An 18,776-nucleotide genomic window follows, 5' to 3' on the forward strand; every position below is an offset into this window, starting at 1 on the left:
AATAAGCCAAGGCAACCTTATAATGATTGTTTTCAGCAAGAAGCAAATAAATAAATAAAATACAGACTAAACGATGCACTAACCTGCCTCATATGAATGGCTTCTTGAACTTCACCATCTAGTTCCGATAGCTCAGCGAGGCTGTTCTCCAAGTCAGCAGGTATCAGTTCTTTAGCCTTCACGTACTTCTCCTTTTCTTTACGGTTCAGCGCATTCATTATTCTCAGGCTTGACTGCACTTCTTCCTGATGAATCTGAACCTTTCGGATCTCTTCCTGAATGTTTTGCAGTTTTGGGTCCAAGCTTAACGTTCCATTAAGTTCTGCTTTCACCCATCTCAGCCAGTCAAGTGAACGGCAGATCTCAGTCTGGAAGTCTATGCTTTGCACCAGCCTGTTTTCACACTCCATCACTGTGTCATCAATGGCAGCATGCAACAACTTCATTTTCTCTTGCCAAGACTGTACCTGAAGATTTGCCATCTCATAGATGGATGGGTCAAGCTGAGGATAAAGTGCTTCCAGATGTTCAGTAACTCGCTTCAAAAGAATCCCTGTCTCTTGCAGGCTGCCAGCCAGAGAATGGTAGCTTTTCAGCTTCTCCTCTGCTGGGAGTGTTTCTTCATTCACTTTCATCTGCTCTCTCTTCACTGCCTCTAATTGTGTCTCAAGCTGCAGGCACATTTCCTCGTGTTCCTTGTAGGCCTCTATAGTGTCCTCCAAAAGATTAACTCTCTGTTCTATTTGCCTTTTCAGCTTGTGATACAGGGTGGTGAGTTTTAACATCTCTTCAGGTTTCCATGGTTGGCCAGTGCTTCGAAAAGCCTCCTTCTTCTGGTTCAATTCATCCACTGCTGCACCAAGGTTAACCACTTCACCTAAGAGAGCTTTGTAATCCTGCTGGAGTGACACACTCTCTTTGGATAAAAGAGCCGCAGGAGCTTTGTTCATGCTTAAAAACTGATCTTCCAGTTCAGTTAGAGCCTTAGTTGTCAACTCAATCAATGAAGCGTATTCTTTGCGAGCATGAATTGCTTCCTGAACCTTATAGAACTTATCTTTGGCTAAGGCAATGACAATATTAAATTGCTGTGGCAGGGCATTCAGTTTTTCTTCCAGGTAAGAATGATCCACTTCATTAAGCGATGGCAAGATCTCCTGACCATCCTTTTCCAGTGTAAGTAAAAGATTTTCATATTCAGGAGACTGCTCAAGAATCTGCTGATACTTTGCCAGCTGTGAGTATAATTCAGAGTTACTATTCATTAAATTTATTTCTGGAAATGTGACAATATCAGCTTGTTTTATCCAATGAGAAGCTTTATCCAAATCTTCCTTGAAATATTTCCTTGAAACCATATTTTTCTCCAGTTCTACCAGTCGCTGGCTACACTTTTGTAAAACAGTGTCAAACACATTCTGTAATTCCTGGAGTTTGTTTAACACCTCATTCTTTTCTTGTTCTGTTGTTTCTTTCATTAAATCCCTTCCCTGAGCCCACAGCCCAGTTATTTCACTCTGATAGGCCTTCAGGCTAGCTTGGGCACTCTTACAAGTCCTGATCTGTTTGCTCACATCTTCTGGCAACAGACAGATATGTTCATGGAACATTATCTTTTTCTCATGTTGCTGAATTTGGTTTGTAGCTTGAAAAGCTGCCATAAGGAACTGAGTCTTTTCAGATAATGACTTATTCAGGTATTTTCTCCTCTGGCCAACCAGATCACTAAGACAATCCATGTGATTCTGTGCATCTGAAAGGGACTTCTGGAGGATCTGCCTTTCATTAAGGCCAAGGTTAGTCATCACCCTGTCAGCATCCTTTATGAGTGCTTTGAGAACAACCTGTTTGGTTTCCAGTTCACTGCAAATGGTGAGATGATCCATGAGAAGGCTCTGAGCCAGGTCTGGAGGAGGGCTTTGTTTAACAGCCTCAGAGATGCTAGGCTGCTGCTCTTCTGCCCACTCCATCAGTTCCTGAAACTTAGAATGGACCAAACTCAGTTCCTCTAAGGTTGTAACAGAAATCTGGATTTTTTTCTTGACTAGGTCCTCCAGCTGAGACCAGCGTTGTTCAAAATGACCAGTCTGCTCTTTCACTAATTCTTTGTCATCTAGATTCAGATGTTCCATCATTTTCTGTTTCTGGTCTTTCAGGTCTTCAAGGGCAAATCTCCTCTCCTGCAGAGCCAATGCTAAGTTTTTCAGAGCCTCAAGGTGTACAGTCGTACTTTCAGCATCTGATCTGTTGACAAAATGCATGGTACAAAAAATGAAACGCCAGATGATATCTCAGGGTACGGTTTTCAAAGGCGCTAAAGACAGTTAGGTGCCCACATCATATTGAAGTTCATTGGGATCTGGGTGCCTAAATCCCTTAGCTCTTTTGAAGATAGCTATCTCAATTATTAACTACAAGTTTAATATTTCTACTATTCCTCCCCCTCCTCCACAAGGTGTCTGTCACTTGGTAAAACATTCAAATTAGCAATGTAAGTACTGGCAGTTCACACATGTAACACTGTATATGTAAATAACAAATCAAATATTGCACTAAAGAAAATATTACAACAACAAAATAAACCTTTGGTTAGGATCCAATCCATTCAACTCAAAGGGAGTTTTACCAATTGACTTCAATGGGAGCAGAATTGACTGTTACTCTTTTAAAATATACGGTCTTTAGCAGTGCCCAAAATATTATCTCAATGATGCAGGAGAAATTAAGCTTTCAATAATCTGACCACTAAAACTAACCATTATATAAAATACAATGGAATAGTTTAGATATGTGCTACTAATATCAAAGCATGCCTTTTGGAAGTGCATTCCTGATTAATTTGGTCATGTATTCATTTATGATTACAGAATTATGCATGCATGAAATTTTAAACTATAACCTTGCAAGATCTGACAACCCCTGTGAATATTAAAGGGCTTCTAAAGGGGAAAAGGTAGCACAAGTATAGGCCCAAATCCTCAGCTGGAGTTAGTTAGTGTACACCCCTTGAGGACAAGAGCTGAGGATCTCGCCTATTTAAAAAATACAAGCATTGAGTACTTCCACCTCCTTCCACCTCAAAATAACAAATTCTGCTATTAGGAGTTTTTATTAAGCAAGGTATAGAAAAAGGATTTTAGTGGATGTTGCCTCTTAAGACACTGTAACAAACAGGGTTGCCAGTTGTCTGTTTTTTTACTGAAAAGTCCGGTTGAAAGAGGACCTGTACAGAGTCCGGTCACATGTACTGACCAGACACTAAAATTCCAGTTACCACAGGGGGGAAGGTGAGGGGGACAAGAGAGGATGTGCTGGATCATCAACCCACGCCAGCCCCTGCTCAGCTGGGGCTGCCTCCTACCTGCATCTCATGGGCAGGCAGGCTCCCGTCCTAGCCTCAGAGCAGAGGGATCCCAGCTCGTCGGAGAGGAGAGAGGGGGGGGTCAGGATTGAGCGAGAAGAAAGGGGGAGAGCAGTGAGTGACAGGGGCGGGCCTCGGGGGAAGAGGTGGGGAGGGGACACCACTTCTGCTGTAGTGTCCGGTTTTCAGAAATCAGAATGTTGGCAACCCTAGTAAGAAGGTTTCTTAACAAGTGTGGGATGTTTCAGCTTTGTGTGAGTCAGGCCTCTCTACCTGGCCAGGTTGTCCCATTCCTTTGTAAACTTTTGCAAGAAGATTTCTACTACATTCATGCGATCATGGTAATCCCTCGTCCTCTGAAGATCCTCCTCCCGTTGTATGAGCAAATTGTTTGCCTGAAGGCAGAGGTCCAGCCACTGGTTGCTGAAGTGACCTATTTCCTTATGCTCAGGAGACTCCTGTCCTTGTGTTAGTTTATTCACCTTTTCAGTCACAGCGTTAAGAGCTGCCTCTTTAGAATGCAGCTTCTGACTGAATTCCTGTTAGAGACACAAAACAAAAATGAAATGAAGATGTTCCATTATAAATATAATCTGAGGTTTGAATGAAAACCCTGAAAACATTGTGCTTAGAGCTAGGCTGTGGCACAGTTTTATGCAGCTGTGCAGGTATACAAGAGGGAATAAGATCCTTTCCTGACCCTGGCTTGCCGCTCAAAGCACCAGCTGGGGGAAGGGTATAAGAGCAATCTCCACAAACCTGCAATTGGGAAGAGGCTAGTAGCAAATTACATCCTTCATGGGAGCAAGGATGGACAAGGAGAGGGATTGTGACTGGAGTTATAGTCCCTTCCCTGGACTTCTCCTGGGCACACAGCTAACCCCACCTCTCCCACAAAGCAGAACAGTCTAGCTTTTATTAGAGTCAATTCTGCCAGTACTATATATATATCTCACACATTTTTTTTTTAGGGCTGCCTATAAATCGCAGTTAACTCACGTGATTAAGTACAAAAATAATAATCATGATTAAAAAAATTAATTGCAATTAATCGCACTGTTAAACAATAGAATACCAATTTAAGTGTATTAAATATTTTGGATGGTTTTTCTATGTTTTCAAATAAATCTATTTCAGTTACAACACAGAAAACAAAGTGTACATCGCTCACTTTGTTTATTAATATTTGCACTGTATAAATGATAAAGAAATTGTATTTTCAATTCACCTCATACAAGTACTGTAGTGCAATCTCTATCCTGAAAGTGCAACTTAGAAATGTAGAATGTTTTTGTTACATAACTGCACTCAAAAACAAAACAATGTAAAACTTTAGAGCCTACAAGTCCACTCAGCCCTACTTCTTGTTTAGGCAATCGCTCAGACAAACAAGTTTGTTTACATTTGTAAGAGATAATGCTGCCTGCTTCTTGTTTACAATGTTACCTGAAAGTGAAAACAGGCATTTGCATGGCACTGTTGTAGCCAGTGTCACAAGATATTTACATGGCAAACGCACTAAAGATTCATATGTCCCTCATGGCTTCAACCACCATTACAGGAGACACACATCCATGCTGATGACAGGTTCTGCTCGATAACAGTCCAAAGCAGTGTGGACCAACACATGTTCATTTTCATCATCTGAGTTAGATGCCACCAGCAGAAGGTTGATTTTCTTTTTCGGTGGTTTAGGTTCTGCAGTTTCCACATCAGAGTGTTGTGCTTTTAAGATTTCTTAAAGCATGCTCCATACCTCATCCCTCTCAGATTTTAGAAGGTACTTCAGATTCTTAAACCATGGGTCAAGTGCGATAGCTATCTTTAGAAATCTCACATTGGTATCCTCTTTGCGTTTTGTCATATCTGCAGTGAAAATGTTCTTAAATCGAACAATATGTCCTGGGTCATCATCTGAGACTACTATAACATGAAATATATGGCAGAATGCAGATAAAAGAGAGCAGGAGACAGTCAATTTTTTCCCAAGGAGTTCAGTCACAAATGTAATTAATGCATTTTTTTTTAAACGAGCATCATCGGCATGGAAGCATGTCCTCTAGAATGGTGGCCAAAGCATGAAAGCGCACAGGAATGTTTTGCGCATCTGGCACGTAAGTACCTTGCAAAGGCAGCTACAACAGCGCCATAAAAACACCTGCTCTCACTTGCTGGCAACATTATAAACAAGAAGCAGGCAGCATTATCTCTCGTAAATGTAAACAAACGTGTTTATCTGAACGATTCGCTGAACAAGAAGTAGGACTGAGTGGACTTGTAGGTGCTAAAGTTTTACATTGTTTTGTTTTTGAGAGCAGTTATGCAACAAAAAATTCTGCATTTGTAAGTTGCACTTTCACAATAGAGATTGCACTACAGTATTTATATGAGCTGAACTGAAAACTACTATTTCTTTTGTTTATCATTTTTACAGTGCAAATATTTGTAATAAAAATAATAATATAAAGTGAGCACTGTACACTTTGTATTTTGTGTTGTAAATTGAAATAAAATGTTTGAAAATGTAGAAAAAAGGTCTAAAATATTTAATACATTTCAATTGGTATTCTATTGTTTAACAGTGCGATTAAAACTGCGATTAATAGCGTTTAATTTTTTTATCGCAATTAATTTTTTTTAATCATGTGAGTTAACTGCAATTAATCGACAGCCCTAGTCAAATTATATCAGACAATAGTTTAGACTGCTTTAGAAATAGTTATGTTATTTAGTTAGTTTTCATAGTATGTCACAGATTTTAACTTCAGACCAAATGCAATAGGCAATTAGCCTCCTGAAAACAAAGGAAACCTAGCACAGTAAAGATTTGACTGACAGCTCTAAAACCATAGGGAAGTATTAAAGTACTTCCCTTTTTGCTTTAGCTCTCCGTAGCACCAAAATAATAAACACAGTCCCCTCTAATCCTTCCTTGCATGGTTGTTACAGAATTAATGCACCCACCGCAGGGCATACAGCAAGTTCTATAATCAAATGAACTGTTGGATACATTTCCTCCTTTCTTCGCTTTTAGAACACGACTCCTTACCTTAGCCTGCAAAACCATGTTCTGGGCAACGTTTAGTTCCAGTTCTGCCCATCTCCTCTTCATATTCTGTAGTTGGTAGTCTGCATCCTGGAAATATATCCAAAGCTCAGCCTTCATTTGTTTGATCTCTTCCCAACCCTGAGCCAGGTACTGTGAGTGCATTATCTGCTGCTCGATCTTAAAAAAAAAAAATTAATAGTGATGGGGATGTTTTAATGTAATTATTCATGTGCTGTGTGACATGTACAGTAGAACTGTGCAAAGGACAGATTTGAGGAGTAGATTCTTGAGGGGACTAAGTGGAGCTTGCAGAAGGCATTACTGTCCAAAAAAAGCCTTAACCTTGGAAAGCCACGAGAAATTACTAGGAAAGCTAACAAAGAAATTCGTTTTGATTCAATCGTGAAAGAGGCTTAAAAAAGAAAAAGAAACTAACAATTATTTAGAGATAATTCAGGGCTCAACGATTCCTTTAAAAGCTCAAATCAACTATACAATTAAAGTCTCTTTACTCTCTTGCTTGCACTTCATGAATCACTGACTTAGTGAAAACTTAATTCAATTTATGTGTTTCATTCTAATTTGCCTAACACAGTTCTTTTGCTTGTGTGTCTTTTAGGAGAATTCCAAGAATTCAGCAAGGAGAATGCTTACCAAATCTGAGTCCATCAGTCACGTTAAACCCATATTAACAGAGTGTCACTTGCTTCAAATGCAACAGTGAGATGCCTTTAAGACTTAGGTTCTCAAAAGGCTTAAAATGTCTTGGTGCTATCCTACTTATGTTTTTTTTCTCCGGCTTGTTATTTAACAAGCCATTCCTATTGCTAAGACTAGAAGAACCTTTTATCTATTCTGTATATATCCGCAGACTGTAGTTTATGGGTTGCTTGGATATGGATTTTAACTTGCTTCTCTAATATGGAATATGGTTACTGTATGGATTAGACTGTTACACCTAAGCTATCCACGAAGAAACATCAGTTACATTCTTCCATAAAAACATCTCACTGCAGAATATGCTTTACCAGGAGAAACCACATTCTGATAACATTTAAAATTCACTCCATTGAGTGTATTTTAAATGTTATCAGAATGTAGTTTCTCCTGGTAAAGCATATTCTGCAGTGAGATGTTTTTATGGAAGAATGTAACTGATGTTTCTTCGTGGATAGCTTAGGTGTATATATTTTTAAGTTAAATCTCTGATATAATAGTATATTTCTACACATGCACATGTAAAAGTATATTTTATTTAAAAATTAAAAGTACCATTGTAGAAGATTTTATGGTATACCACTTTTAGTGATAAACAGGAAAATCAGCCTAGTGTTGCTTAGTGTATAAGAAAATATAAACTTATGAATTAGAAAATAGCCAAAGTCATGTTTGTGCAACTGAAAAAACAGTAATACATTGGCCCAGTTCTTCTTTCTCACACAGCCATAATATACACTATATACTGCTGCCCTGAAGCACTGTTCCTGAATATCCCCAGTCCAGCAACCTTACTCTAAGATGCTTGTGTTGGATAGCAGGATGGCAGCATGAAAGTATAATTTTAAAAGAAGTAAAATTTCCTCAGGTGAGAAAGTTAAGATGCGAGTACAGAAGATGTTTCTTTACCTAATATGAACCTTGTATAAGCGGATAGATCAAGACAATTAAAACTCTAAGGAGGATTAGAGGTTGGCTGCTGTGGTTTATCTCCTACCGTTTGCTTTGTTTGCTGAATGTCTGTTGCTGTATTCTTCACTCTGGTGTCTGACAAATCGCACATAGAGCACAAGAGATCCAAGTATGTGTTTGCCTGTTCCTGCAGAGCTCGGAAATGTTTAACCTGAAGGAAGACAATCCTCACATATATTCTGGAAGTCATCACATTGCATTAAAACTTTCATTTGTCATCATTTTTAGATGGATAGTAAATGTAAGAGACCAGCACTTCAGAGAAGGCTATTTTGTCTTAACCACAAATTACCTGGACTATTTACGAATAAGCTTATGGGAAATATATTGCTCACAATGCTAAAGAATGACGACTATATCTTGTTTATTTTTTAGATCAAAGCACTGAAGGACATGCTTCCCCCTATACAGATTATTCCCTTACAAAGAACTGGATGCTCTGCATGTTTAAACATGCAGAGTTTCATCTAGATCATTTCCTCAGTAGAAAAGGAAACAGGATTTGCCCCACTGTTGAGCTGAGAGAGGTGGCTGTCTAGACCTATGAATTCTCCAAGATCTGAATAGGTTCTGGGGGGATTCAAGGTAATCTGTGCAGAGGGCGGATTTCTCCATATTCCCTTCAGAGCCCTCCCAGTCCTCCTTTGCCTCCATGGCAGCACAACTCTGACAGGGTTACGGGCTTTCCCCTCCAGCTACTGTCCATGGGATGCCCCTTGAAGGAGGTTCCCCGTCACACAGGAAAGGGTTACATTAATGTTGACAAGCACTGCACTAACTTACCTACTAAGTCATGTGTGGCTGGTAAGGAAACTGTATCCTATAGAAAACGCTGTCTCCCATAACTGGAGTGAAAACCCGCCCCTGAAGAACTCTTTCAAAGAGGCTCAAGGGAAGGGAAAAACAATGCTACAGGGGTGGTATTTCCTCCTTCCCTATCCTGCCCAGCCATAATCTGTGGCATGAGTCCTCTCCACTAACAGATGTAGGTGATATGACCCTAAATTTCTGAATGCGCAGCTTCAAGTCAGTTCGATTTTAATACAGGGCACAACATTTATGCAAAATAGTTAAGTATTAAAAATAACCGAGTAATAATGAAACAAACAAACAAACAACAACAATTCTAAATTACTTTCTAAGATATCAGAGTCTTATGACAACACCTTACTTCATACTTCCTTTGTGTATGGGGGAAAAAAAAACAACCAGCAGAGGTCAAAATCCACAAAAAGGGACATGGAAAATTCCTTAAGGCAATTTTGTATGACATAGTGATTCTGCATGTGTGCATCTGAAATCAGATCTCAGATAAGGACATTGTTAGATGGATCGGGCCCTATGGGATATACAAGCTGTAGAAGACCAGAGATACTTCATTTCAGGTTGACAGAGCACAGAATTAAAAACTTACCTACTAAAGTCACGTGTGGCTGATAAGGAAACTGTATCTTATAGAAAAGCCGTCTCCATACCTGGCCCCACCATAGAGAATGGCTGGATGACTATGGAGGCCACCCCGCCACAATGCCAGTGTGATGGCTGCAAAGCACGTAGCTGTCTGGAGATGCGGAAATTCATATGTGAGCTCCCAAGTTTCCGCATTCCACTATCTACCTGTCTTGTCATTTATATCATCATTATCACCACTGCTACCAAGGTCTCCTAGTCCTGATGGTTGGGACAGTGAGTATTCCTATCCAACAGCCAGCATTATTTTTGTTTGTCTAGGATCTGGGAGAACTCCCCTGTGTAGCTGTGGGCAGAGGAATTGATCAGCTTTGAACTTAGCTTTGTGCACTTCAAAATAAAATAAAAAAATCCTGGAAGCACCTGGGGATGGATCTTCTCTACCAACTTCCAAGTGCTGATGTGCCATGAAAAGGAGAGTGTCTGCCACCCTCTACTGTTTGGTTTCCATTGGAGAGTGTGGATGGGATGCATTTTTTCAAGTCCCATACTTCTGTGCGAGGTTCTGGGGAGCCTACATATCTCCTTGCTTCCTTTCCCTGGCAGAACTCCAAAAGAAAGCTATCAACCAGGGACAACCCAATAACCTCAGGCTGACACCTTTTTAAATGTTTCCCATGACACCACTGTGTGCCAATGACACCATTGTAATGGGGCTGGTACAAGAACATAAATAGACAGATGGATGGCTAGGCAGACGGGGAACCTCAGTGTTAAGCTCTTCAATTAAATCTCTGAGCATGTTTACTGAGTTGCTCAACTTTATGTTAACTATCTTATTTTCATTTATGATGCTGGGCTAACAAGAGTCTCAGTCCTGGGATGGAGTAGGTGCATGGTGCCTAAAACTGTATTATGCTGCCCCTAGTGCATGAACACTTAACACATGGAACTGTAAGTAGCCAGTGAGGCTCTGCATGAGTGAAGAGCCAGAGAGGCAGTTTTCTGCTATATTAAGCACTTACTTGGATTCACACCAAAAAGCATAACTGAGTGTATAAACCCAGTTTGCTCAAAATGTCGCTCACGTGCACAACTTTTACCTGCTTAACTGCATCTGCCAGACTGAAAGGTGGCCACATGCTTGGTTTTAACTCTAGCTGAACCGTAGAGAGCCAAGCCTGACACTGTTGTAGAGTATCCTGATGGTTAACATGCTTCTGGAGTTCATGTTCCAAACTCTGGTACACCTAGAATAAAAAGAACAGTAAGGTAATTGACACTTCTGACACTGATTAAAAAATGGAAGATAATATAAAATACGGGTCTCTCAATAAACTCCAACCAAGCTGTATTTTTCAGACATTAGGTAAAATTTGCAAAAGAGGCTAAGGGCTTGTCTACATGGTACCTTAGTCTGAACCATGGTGCACTAACTGGCCCATGGTGGAACTTGCTGGCATGCACTAGAAGTTCCCTTGATAAATTAATTAATTAATCTTGTTCAAACTTCAGATGCTTTTAAAAAACAACAACAACACCACCACCACCACTAAATCAGTCTAGAACAATATCCATAATATCCTGTTTCTGTACTTCAGCTACAACACATTCTAGAAATATTTATATTTTTTTCAATGTAATATATCTTAATTGAATAGGATGAGTCAATTTCACACTTTTCAGGGAGTTTAGGTTAATAACTGTAGATGGCGATAACTGTTGCTTATCTGACATGTTAATATTCATTTTTCTTAATGGGAAATCATTTGGCTAGTGTCAATTTGTTCAATGATGCTTAACTACGTGTTGAAAAATTAAGCTCTGGACTTTTAACAGAGACAGTTTCAAATAAAGGCTTGGTTATGCCTTGTAAATACAACTCCATCTATGTGGTTGGGAACAGTGAAGAGGTCTGGGGGTAAGGGGGGCATTATGCTTTCTGGAGCAACCCACCAGGCCATAGTTAGTTAAATCTACGTATGGAGTGTAATGCACAATCCCTTTTATGATTGGTCAGATCTGCTGGCACGTACAGAGAGGCAGGACCATGGTTCTACTGCCTGTGGGGACTGCCAGCCCTAACACTGTGGAGTCTTGTGAGAGCAAACCCTGCAGTGGTGTCTCACCCCATGAAGTCAGGGGTGTAAGAAGGAGGAAAGCTCCTGATGCTCTCACCATGCCTTGGACACTTGAGGAGGAAACAGACACTGTGTAGCCCAGAGATTTTAGGAGGAAAAAAAACAGATGGAATGAAGTGATTATTAGGTTGTTTTTGTATCTTTATTCATTACTTTTCATTTTAGGTCTTTTCTGCATACACACACCCCTTTTTAAAGAAAATGGCCCTTTCTGCTAACTGGATCAACAGGAAGGCCCAGCTAAGACTCTTCTATTGTGCCAGGGAAGACAGAATTTCTTAGCACATCATCAGTTGCTAGTCGATGTTCACAAAATGCTGGCACTAAGTATGAAGTTCACCCCAATGAAGGGGACCCCCCCACCTTCTTCAGAGGGGTGAATTTCACTCTAAAGAGTTGAAACAGACTTCACTACTGCCCCAATCCCGTGAAGAATTACCAGCACGTTTCACTTTACACACTGAACAATTCCATTGACTTCAGTGGGATAACTCATACTGCATTAAGTGTCGCGAGTGGGCAAGTGTTTGCAGAATCTGGGCCTATATGAATCAATCTAAACCTAAGCTTGCTCAAAACAAATAAGCTTCAATAGAACTTTGACCTCAGCTGATTTTTAACACCTTTTGTTATATACAGCATGGAGCTCCACACGTGGATTTTATTTATTTAGCCAAACTTAACCTTTATGCTTTAATAATAAATATAGTCAAACTCTTTCTAAAATTTGATTTAAAAATTCAGTCCCTTCCTGGATGGAGACCATGTTTCCCTGATTTTATATTAATAATAAATTTGTATATCCTTGTAAATAGGGATTTTAAATCAATCTGGGGTTACGTGGAGTATAAGTTATGGCAAAAAATGGCCACTTTAATCAATTTATCTCTAGCATAAGGAATGGTGGCACAGTTAGTAACCTAGAGAGTCAGCTTTTACACAATTTCATGAAACATCAAATTATTACAGAAATTCTAATACATTATTCCCATCCTGCACAGAATTACAATATTGTACATAACCAGCATGTTTATAGTTATATCCCATATGCATTGTTGAAAAAAGACTTACTCTCTGAGCTGTACTACATATGGCTGAATAACTGTCCCTTGTCCCCTGCAGATGGGTTTGTGTGTTTTGCTTAAATTTTGCTTGAAGATGTTCTGCACATTGATTGATCAAATAGTCACCTTTATTTTTAAGGCTGTTCAAATGGTCTTCAAATCCTGCAATCTCTTCCATCATTGCCTAAAAAAGATTTAAGAAAAAACACATAAAACTACTTTGATAGTCAAACCGCATCTGAGTGATGACTTCTTAAAGCAACACATTATATGCTTGAATATTTTTCTTAAAATGTATTTGTCATTAGATTTCATGAGAAAACTGTTATGTTCAAGCTATTGGACTGTACAATCTGTCTTAAAGCCTTTGTCACCCAAGAGATCCTAGTTTGTCACAATCAACAGAATCCAGCAAATTCACATACATAGGTATCATCTAGACATATTACAAACATCTTAAATGAACCAACATGATGTGCTTTGTCCTAAATTGAGGAACTTTCATCTTTCCTTGTCAACAGTCCCTCCCTGTTGCTGCTTATCATCTCTTTTTCATATCAAATCTAATATTAGGATCAAATTTTGACATTGACAGTAACTGATCCAAAATGGCCCCATTAAGAACAATGGATGAAATTATGGCCCCATGGACGTAGACAGTAATTATGCCATTGACTTCAAGGGAACCAGGATTTCACACAATGAAACGACTTAAGGAGTAACATGCTAATCAAAAAGTAAGTTAGGACATCACTATCTGGCCCATAGTTTGAAGGCATTTTGAGGTAAAGATTTTGACTTTCTTTAACTTCAGTGTGTACTAACCACAGCTGTTGGTTGCTAGCAATAATTATGCCTTCAATGAGAGTATTTGAGGGTATTTTACAACCTAACAACAAGAGAATTATAATACAAACTCTTCTAAAAACTAGGAGGTTTTTGTCCTCCCAAGAATCAGTAGTGTCCTGGTAGGAGGGCCCTCCTCTGCCTCTTGCGGTCTATTTCTTCTCAGCATGAAATAGAGAAACTAATACAAAATTCAGACATATATACATAACCTTCACATGTTGTCACTGATGCTCACTGAAGGTGACATGAATCAGAAACACACTGATCTGGATGTAGACAGTGAGTGCATCAAGTTATTCTTGTTAACCCAGTCAATGTTACAGATATTCAAGTAAGTACAGAAAAGGATGATAAAAAAGTTACAGCTCCAGAACTGAGATGGGGAATTGCTGTAGTAATACTTTTTTATTTGTTCAAGTACAAAGACCTACCTTGTGGTTGGCTAGTTGCTGAGTTATTATTTCTACACTGCTGCTCTCCATGAGGTCAGGAGCGACCAGCCTGCTGGACATCTGTAATAACCACTTTTCCACTTCCTGTAAGTCACAGTTATAATCTTCATGCTCTTTTACTTTCACCTCCAAGCTTTCAGCATGTGTCTGTGGGACCATATAAACCAAAATACAATTTTAGAGACACTTTCAAGAGAAAGGATGTCAAAAGTTGCTTTGAAACCTGAAAAGTTACTAAGACTGATCCTGCAAACTATTTATTTCATAGTAGTGCTTATATGCCTCGATCACAGTGAACACATCAAAAGAACTTCTTGCATCAGGATGGGTCGGGCCCAATTAAAAAAAAACGTACAAAAAGATTAATGATAAAGAAAATTGACTTTTTTTTTTTAAGGGCGAATATCAACTTGAAATGTAGTTAATCCTTGTCACTTACAGTAATCGCACACGTTACTTGTAATTATAGTAGCAAAATAACAAACAAGAATGTTACTTTTAAATTGATGGTGTCCTTTTAAAATATATTTTACTGTGAATTTTTTCTGTTAAAAGTTATATATATGTGCTAGAGTTGAAATCACCCAGGTTGCCAAACAGTCTCGGAGGAGGTGGTTTGAGCACTGGCCTGCTAAACCCAGGGTTGTGAGTTCAGCCCTTGAGGGGGACACTTCGGGATCTAGGGCAAAAATCAGTACTTGGTCCTGCTAGTGAAGGCAGGGGCCTGGACTCAATTACCCTTCAAGGTCCCTTCCAGCTCTAGGAGATAGATTTGTTATAATAATAATTGGAGATACACCTAACACAATAAAAATCATTCAGAGAAGCAACATTTTGTTCCTGTAAATTATAACTCTCACAAAACAAAACAACATCCACAAATTTGGTTCTCTCTTCTTCCGCCCTGGGAAGAAGGAATAGCAATTAAAGGGACACTACACAGTTTTACTGTAGCTTAGTCCTGTTCGAGGCATCACCTGTTAAGAGCTTTAGGAATTATTTTATATATATATAAAAATCAGCATCATATTTTCAAATTATTATATACACATTAACTAATTAATTAAAATTACTTAAGTAAATTTTCCTTTGTGATCTCAGCCATGCCTAGCTTGTGAGATCTGGCAGGAACACTATAGAAGGTGATGTGATTCAAGGACATTTTTACTTTTGAAGGGTCATTTACTCAGGAAACTACTTTTATGCAATGAGATGATTAGACACAGGTCTGTGCCTTGTGCTTGTCTGAGAATTCCTTTGCTAAGTGGAGGCACTTCTCTAAGGTCATACGCTCATTCCTGATAAAGTTGGCCCAGTCTTCAAGTTCAGAGTGGTCACTGGTATCTTTAAAGCACTCTCCTTTAAGCTGTAAGTTTCAAGAGGAGACTTCTCCCCTAGTACCTCAATACTCATTTGAGCTCTCCTTGTGATATTTACATAGGTACTCATAGGCGCTGAGTTCTACTGGCGCCGGTGGGTGCTCGACCCCCTTCTGCCCCTGGCCCTACCCCAACTCCACCCGTGCCCTGACCCTCCTAACCCATTCCAACCCCTTCCCCAAAGTCCCCACCCCAACTCCGCCTGCCCCTGTTCTGACTCCTTCCTCAAATCCCCGCCCTGGCTCCACCTCTTCCCTGCCTCCTCCCCTGAGCATGCCACATTCCCGCTCCTGCCCCCTTCCTCCGGGAGCTTGCTACAGCTGTTTGGCAAGTGCTGGGAGGTAGGCGGAGGAGCGGGAACCCAGCTCAATCGGGAGAGGAGGTGGAGGAGGTGGTGAGGTGGGGCAGGGCGGGATGGGGGGGAGCTTGGCTGCCGGTGGCTGCAGAGCACCCACTAATTTTTCCCTGTGGGTGCTCCAGCCCCACATAAACCTTGTAAAGGGGGCTTCTACCAGCCCTCTGCATTGGGATGAAATGTCACCCACAGGAAAAAACCTCAACCCTTTAAACTGGAAAAAAAAGTTTCTCATATTGTGTGTTAGTGACATAAAAGGATCCCACAGCCCCTTGCTGATTTCTTTTACCTTTGCCGCTTTGCAGAGTTCCTGGTAATTGGCCTGAAGTTTCTGAATTTTGTCCCCTAAAGTAACGTCATGCACAAGTTCAAGAAGGGCTTCTCCTTTTTCAGTCACTGATTTTATGGAAGGCTCGTGGGACAGCACCGTCTGTTGTACTGACTACAAGTGCAAGCATTATAGTGAAAAAATATACTGTAAAAAGAATAAGGTAAGATCACTTCCCTTAAATTCCAGGCTCAGAGGGTCCCCTCTAATCATGGATCTTCCCCTTCTCATACAGTAAAGGGCGCAGCCACCTCTGTGGCACCATCCTTCCCCAACCAGCCTCCAGAGCTGTATTATTTTTTTCCTTGGAGCCCCCTCAGGAATTCTTGGGGCAGCTACAATAAGAGACTGAGCATGTGTGTGGAAGGGGGCAAGTGCTAGAGGCCAGAGCTGGTGCAGAGGCAGAGTGCCTCTGAGCACATGGCTATAATCTGCAGGTTTGGGGATGGACCCCACTGCCTTTTCCAGGAGAAACTCCATCCCCCTTAATGGGATGATGCAAGGGGAAACGATCTGGTCAACTGTCCCCTTATTCCTGCCTTTTTAGAAACAACAAATGACACAATGGCAGTGTGTGCATGTCCTGTCAGATATTGGCTTCCTCATACCTGATGCCTGAGAGTTGCAAGCAACATCTGCAGCCCTGTGGTGTTTTACAAAGACACTAATAAGGTGGGTGATTGGTATTATTGTTGCAATTTTTACTTTTGGAGAGTTATTATTTTGGTACAATGGTAAATGTTAAAAAAAAACTATTTTTGTCTGCAATGTTGTTGTAACCGTGTTGTATATTAGAGACATATGGTGAGGTAATATCTTTTATTGGACCAACTTCTGTTGGTGACAAAGACAAGCTTTTGAGCTTATATAATGCTGTTCCTCAGGTCTGGGAAACATACTCAGACCCTGCCAGAACAACAGATACAAAACCTGTAGACATCTCTCCATTACGACAATGATCAACACCGATAACACACCATTCAAGATCCATGGGTCATACCTATCACAACATGTGGTGCACATCATCCAGTGCCTGACATACCCCACTATGGTGTGAAATCACACTCATTACGCTCTCGAATAAACTCACACAGGAAAATGATAATAGACAAAAACACCCTTATCACCTGTGGGTGAACATTTTTCACAAAACTATCACCCTTTATCTGACCTCTTAGTCCTTATTCTCAAAGAAAAACTACACAATACTGTCAAAAGATGGGCCTGGGAGCTTAACTTTGTAACTTTGCTAGACGCTAAAAATCATGGACTGAACAGACACTGGATTTATGGTTTATTATAACAGTCTATAACCCATTAACAATCCCCAACACCAACTGCTTTTTTTTCCCCGCTCTCCCTTCCTTCCCTTCCTGTAGTCAGGGGTATTAACAAGCCACTTCACCTTGAATGGTCTCTTGAAATATGTGTAACTACTGTGATAAACAATCTGTTCCACTACTTTGTTGACTGGTCAATAGTAGAAAATTAAATAGTAAAACCAATGTCGGTCAAGGATGTGAAAAATCCACACCCTAGAGCGTCATGGTTAAACCTACCCAAGTCCGCATTTAGACAGTGCTAGGTAGATGGAAGAATTTTTCCATTAACCTAGCTACTGCCTCTCAGGGAGGTGGATTACCTATACTGACAGGGGAATCCCTCTCTGTTCCACTGTAGCATTTTAAGTATAGACATACCCTGAGTATGTTTCCCAGACCTGAAGAAGGGCTCTGGGTAAGCTCAAAAGCTTGTCTCTCTCACCAACAGACACTGGTCCAATAAAAGATATTTCCTCACCCACCCTGTCTCTCTAAAACTATTTTAATTCTTAATATTTTTATAATGCTTTTAAAATTAATTAAAAACAATGGAGCCCACACTCTCCCATGTCAGCTAAAGTTTCAGGTTTAGTTTAAAAGACATCTCAGAAGAGTTCTGAATTATGCGTCTTTTGTCTCAGACCAAAACAGGCTAGAATTTTTTAGACTATTCAATAAATCAACAGGTATTTTAAATTAGCCAAACGTGTGGCATGGCCAAATTCTGCTTTCAGCTATATCAGCATAAATCCAGAGTAACCCCACAGAGTAACCCCACTGCAGAACAAAATTTGGCTCAATTCATTGTGTCATTACACCTATAAAGCTAGTAGACTGATGAGGAGTTCTTATTCCTTCAATATTCAGGGTTAAAATCAGAGGTGATACAAATAACAGTATGCAATACATTATCTATATTAGCATGTATCGCTAGGTGAAAACTTATGCACTTTAGGAATACAAAGGAAAGGTGCAACAGAAAGAGTGTAATTTAGATGCTGAGTAGGGGAAGCTAAATTAGGAAATGTGTAACTTACACACGTTACACGTGTAATTTACACACTGAAGTGGCAGTGTGTAGTCGGAAAAGCATTAATTAGAGGTCTATCTTGATTTCCTTTTCACCCTCTTATTAGTTGCTTTCCCTGCTATATCCTTGCCCTTCCATTCCCCACTAATGTTTAAAACTATAACAACTTCTCTGAGTTACCACCATATAATTTTATACCACCATTTATGTCACCTCTGAATCTGGCCCTCAGTTTTCAGGTTAATTCTCATTATCTTTGTGGTAAATAGTACTATAAACAGTACTATAACCTATTTTCCATTATATAGAAAACTTAAATATAGCAAAAAAACCAAAAGCATAAGGAG

General features: G+C 39.9%; 1 protein-coding gene across 1 annotated transcript in view; it reads right to left on the reverse strand.

Moving 5' to 3' along the window:
- Positions 1-18,776, reverse strand: part of SYNE1 (spectrin repeat containing nuclear envelope protein 1) — a 468,360-nt gene that overhangs the window by 182,160 nt on the left and 267,424 nt on the right. Inside the window, exons 69-76 of the mRNA XM_045009096.1 lie at positions 16,039-16,191; positions 13,995-14,162; positions 12,722-12,898; positions 10,613-10,759; positions 8,125-8,250; positions 6,411-6,587; positions 3,635-3,900; positions 84-2,244 (exon numbers count right to left, since the gene is read on the reverse strand). Coding sequence (XP_044865031.1) covers positions 84-2,244; positions 3,635-3,900; positions 6,411-6,587; positions 8,125-8,250; positions 10,613-10,759; positions 12,722-12,898; positions 13,995-14,162; positions 16,039-16,191 — 3,375 coding nt within the window. The remainder of the gene's footprint in view (positions 1-83; positions 2,245-3,634; positions 3,901-6,410; positions 6,588-8,124; positions 8,251-10,612; positions 10,760-12,721; positions 12,899-13,994; positions 14,163-16,038; positions 16,192-18,776) is intronic.

The sequence above is a fragment of the Mauremys mutica genome, chromosome 3 (assembly GCF_020497125.1).
Source record: "Mauremys mutica isolate MM-2020 ecotype Southern chromosome 3, ASM2049712v1, whole genome shotgun sequence".
Lineage (NCBI taxonomy): Eukaryota > Metazoa > Chordata > Testudines > Geoemydidae > Mauremys > Mauremys mutica.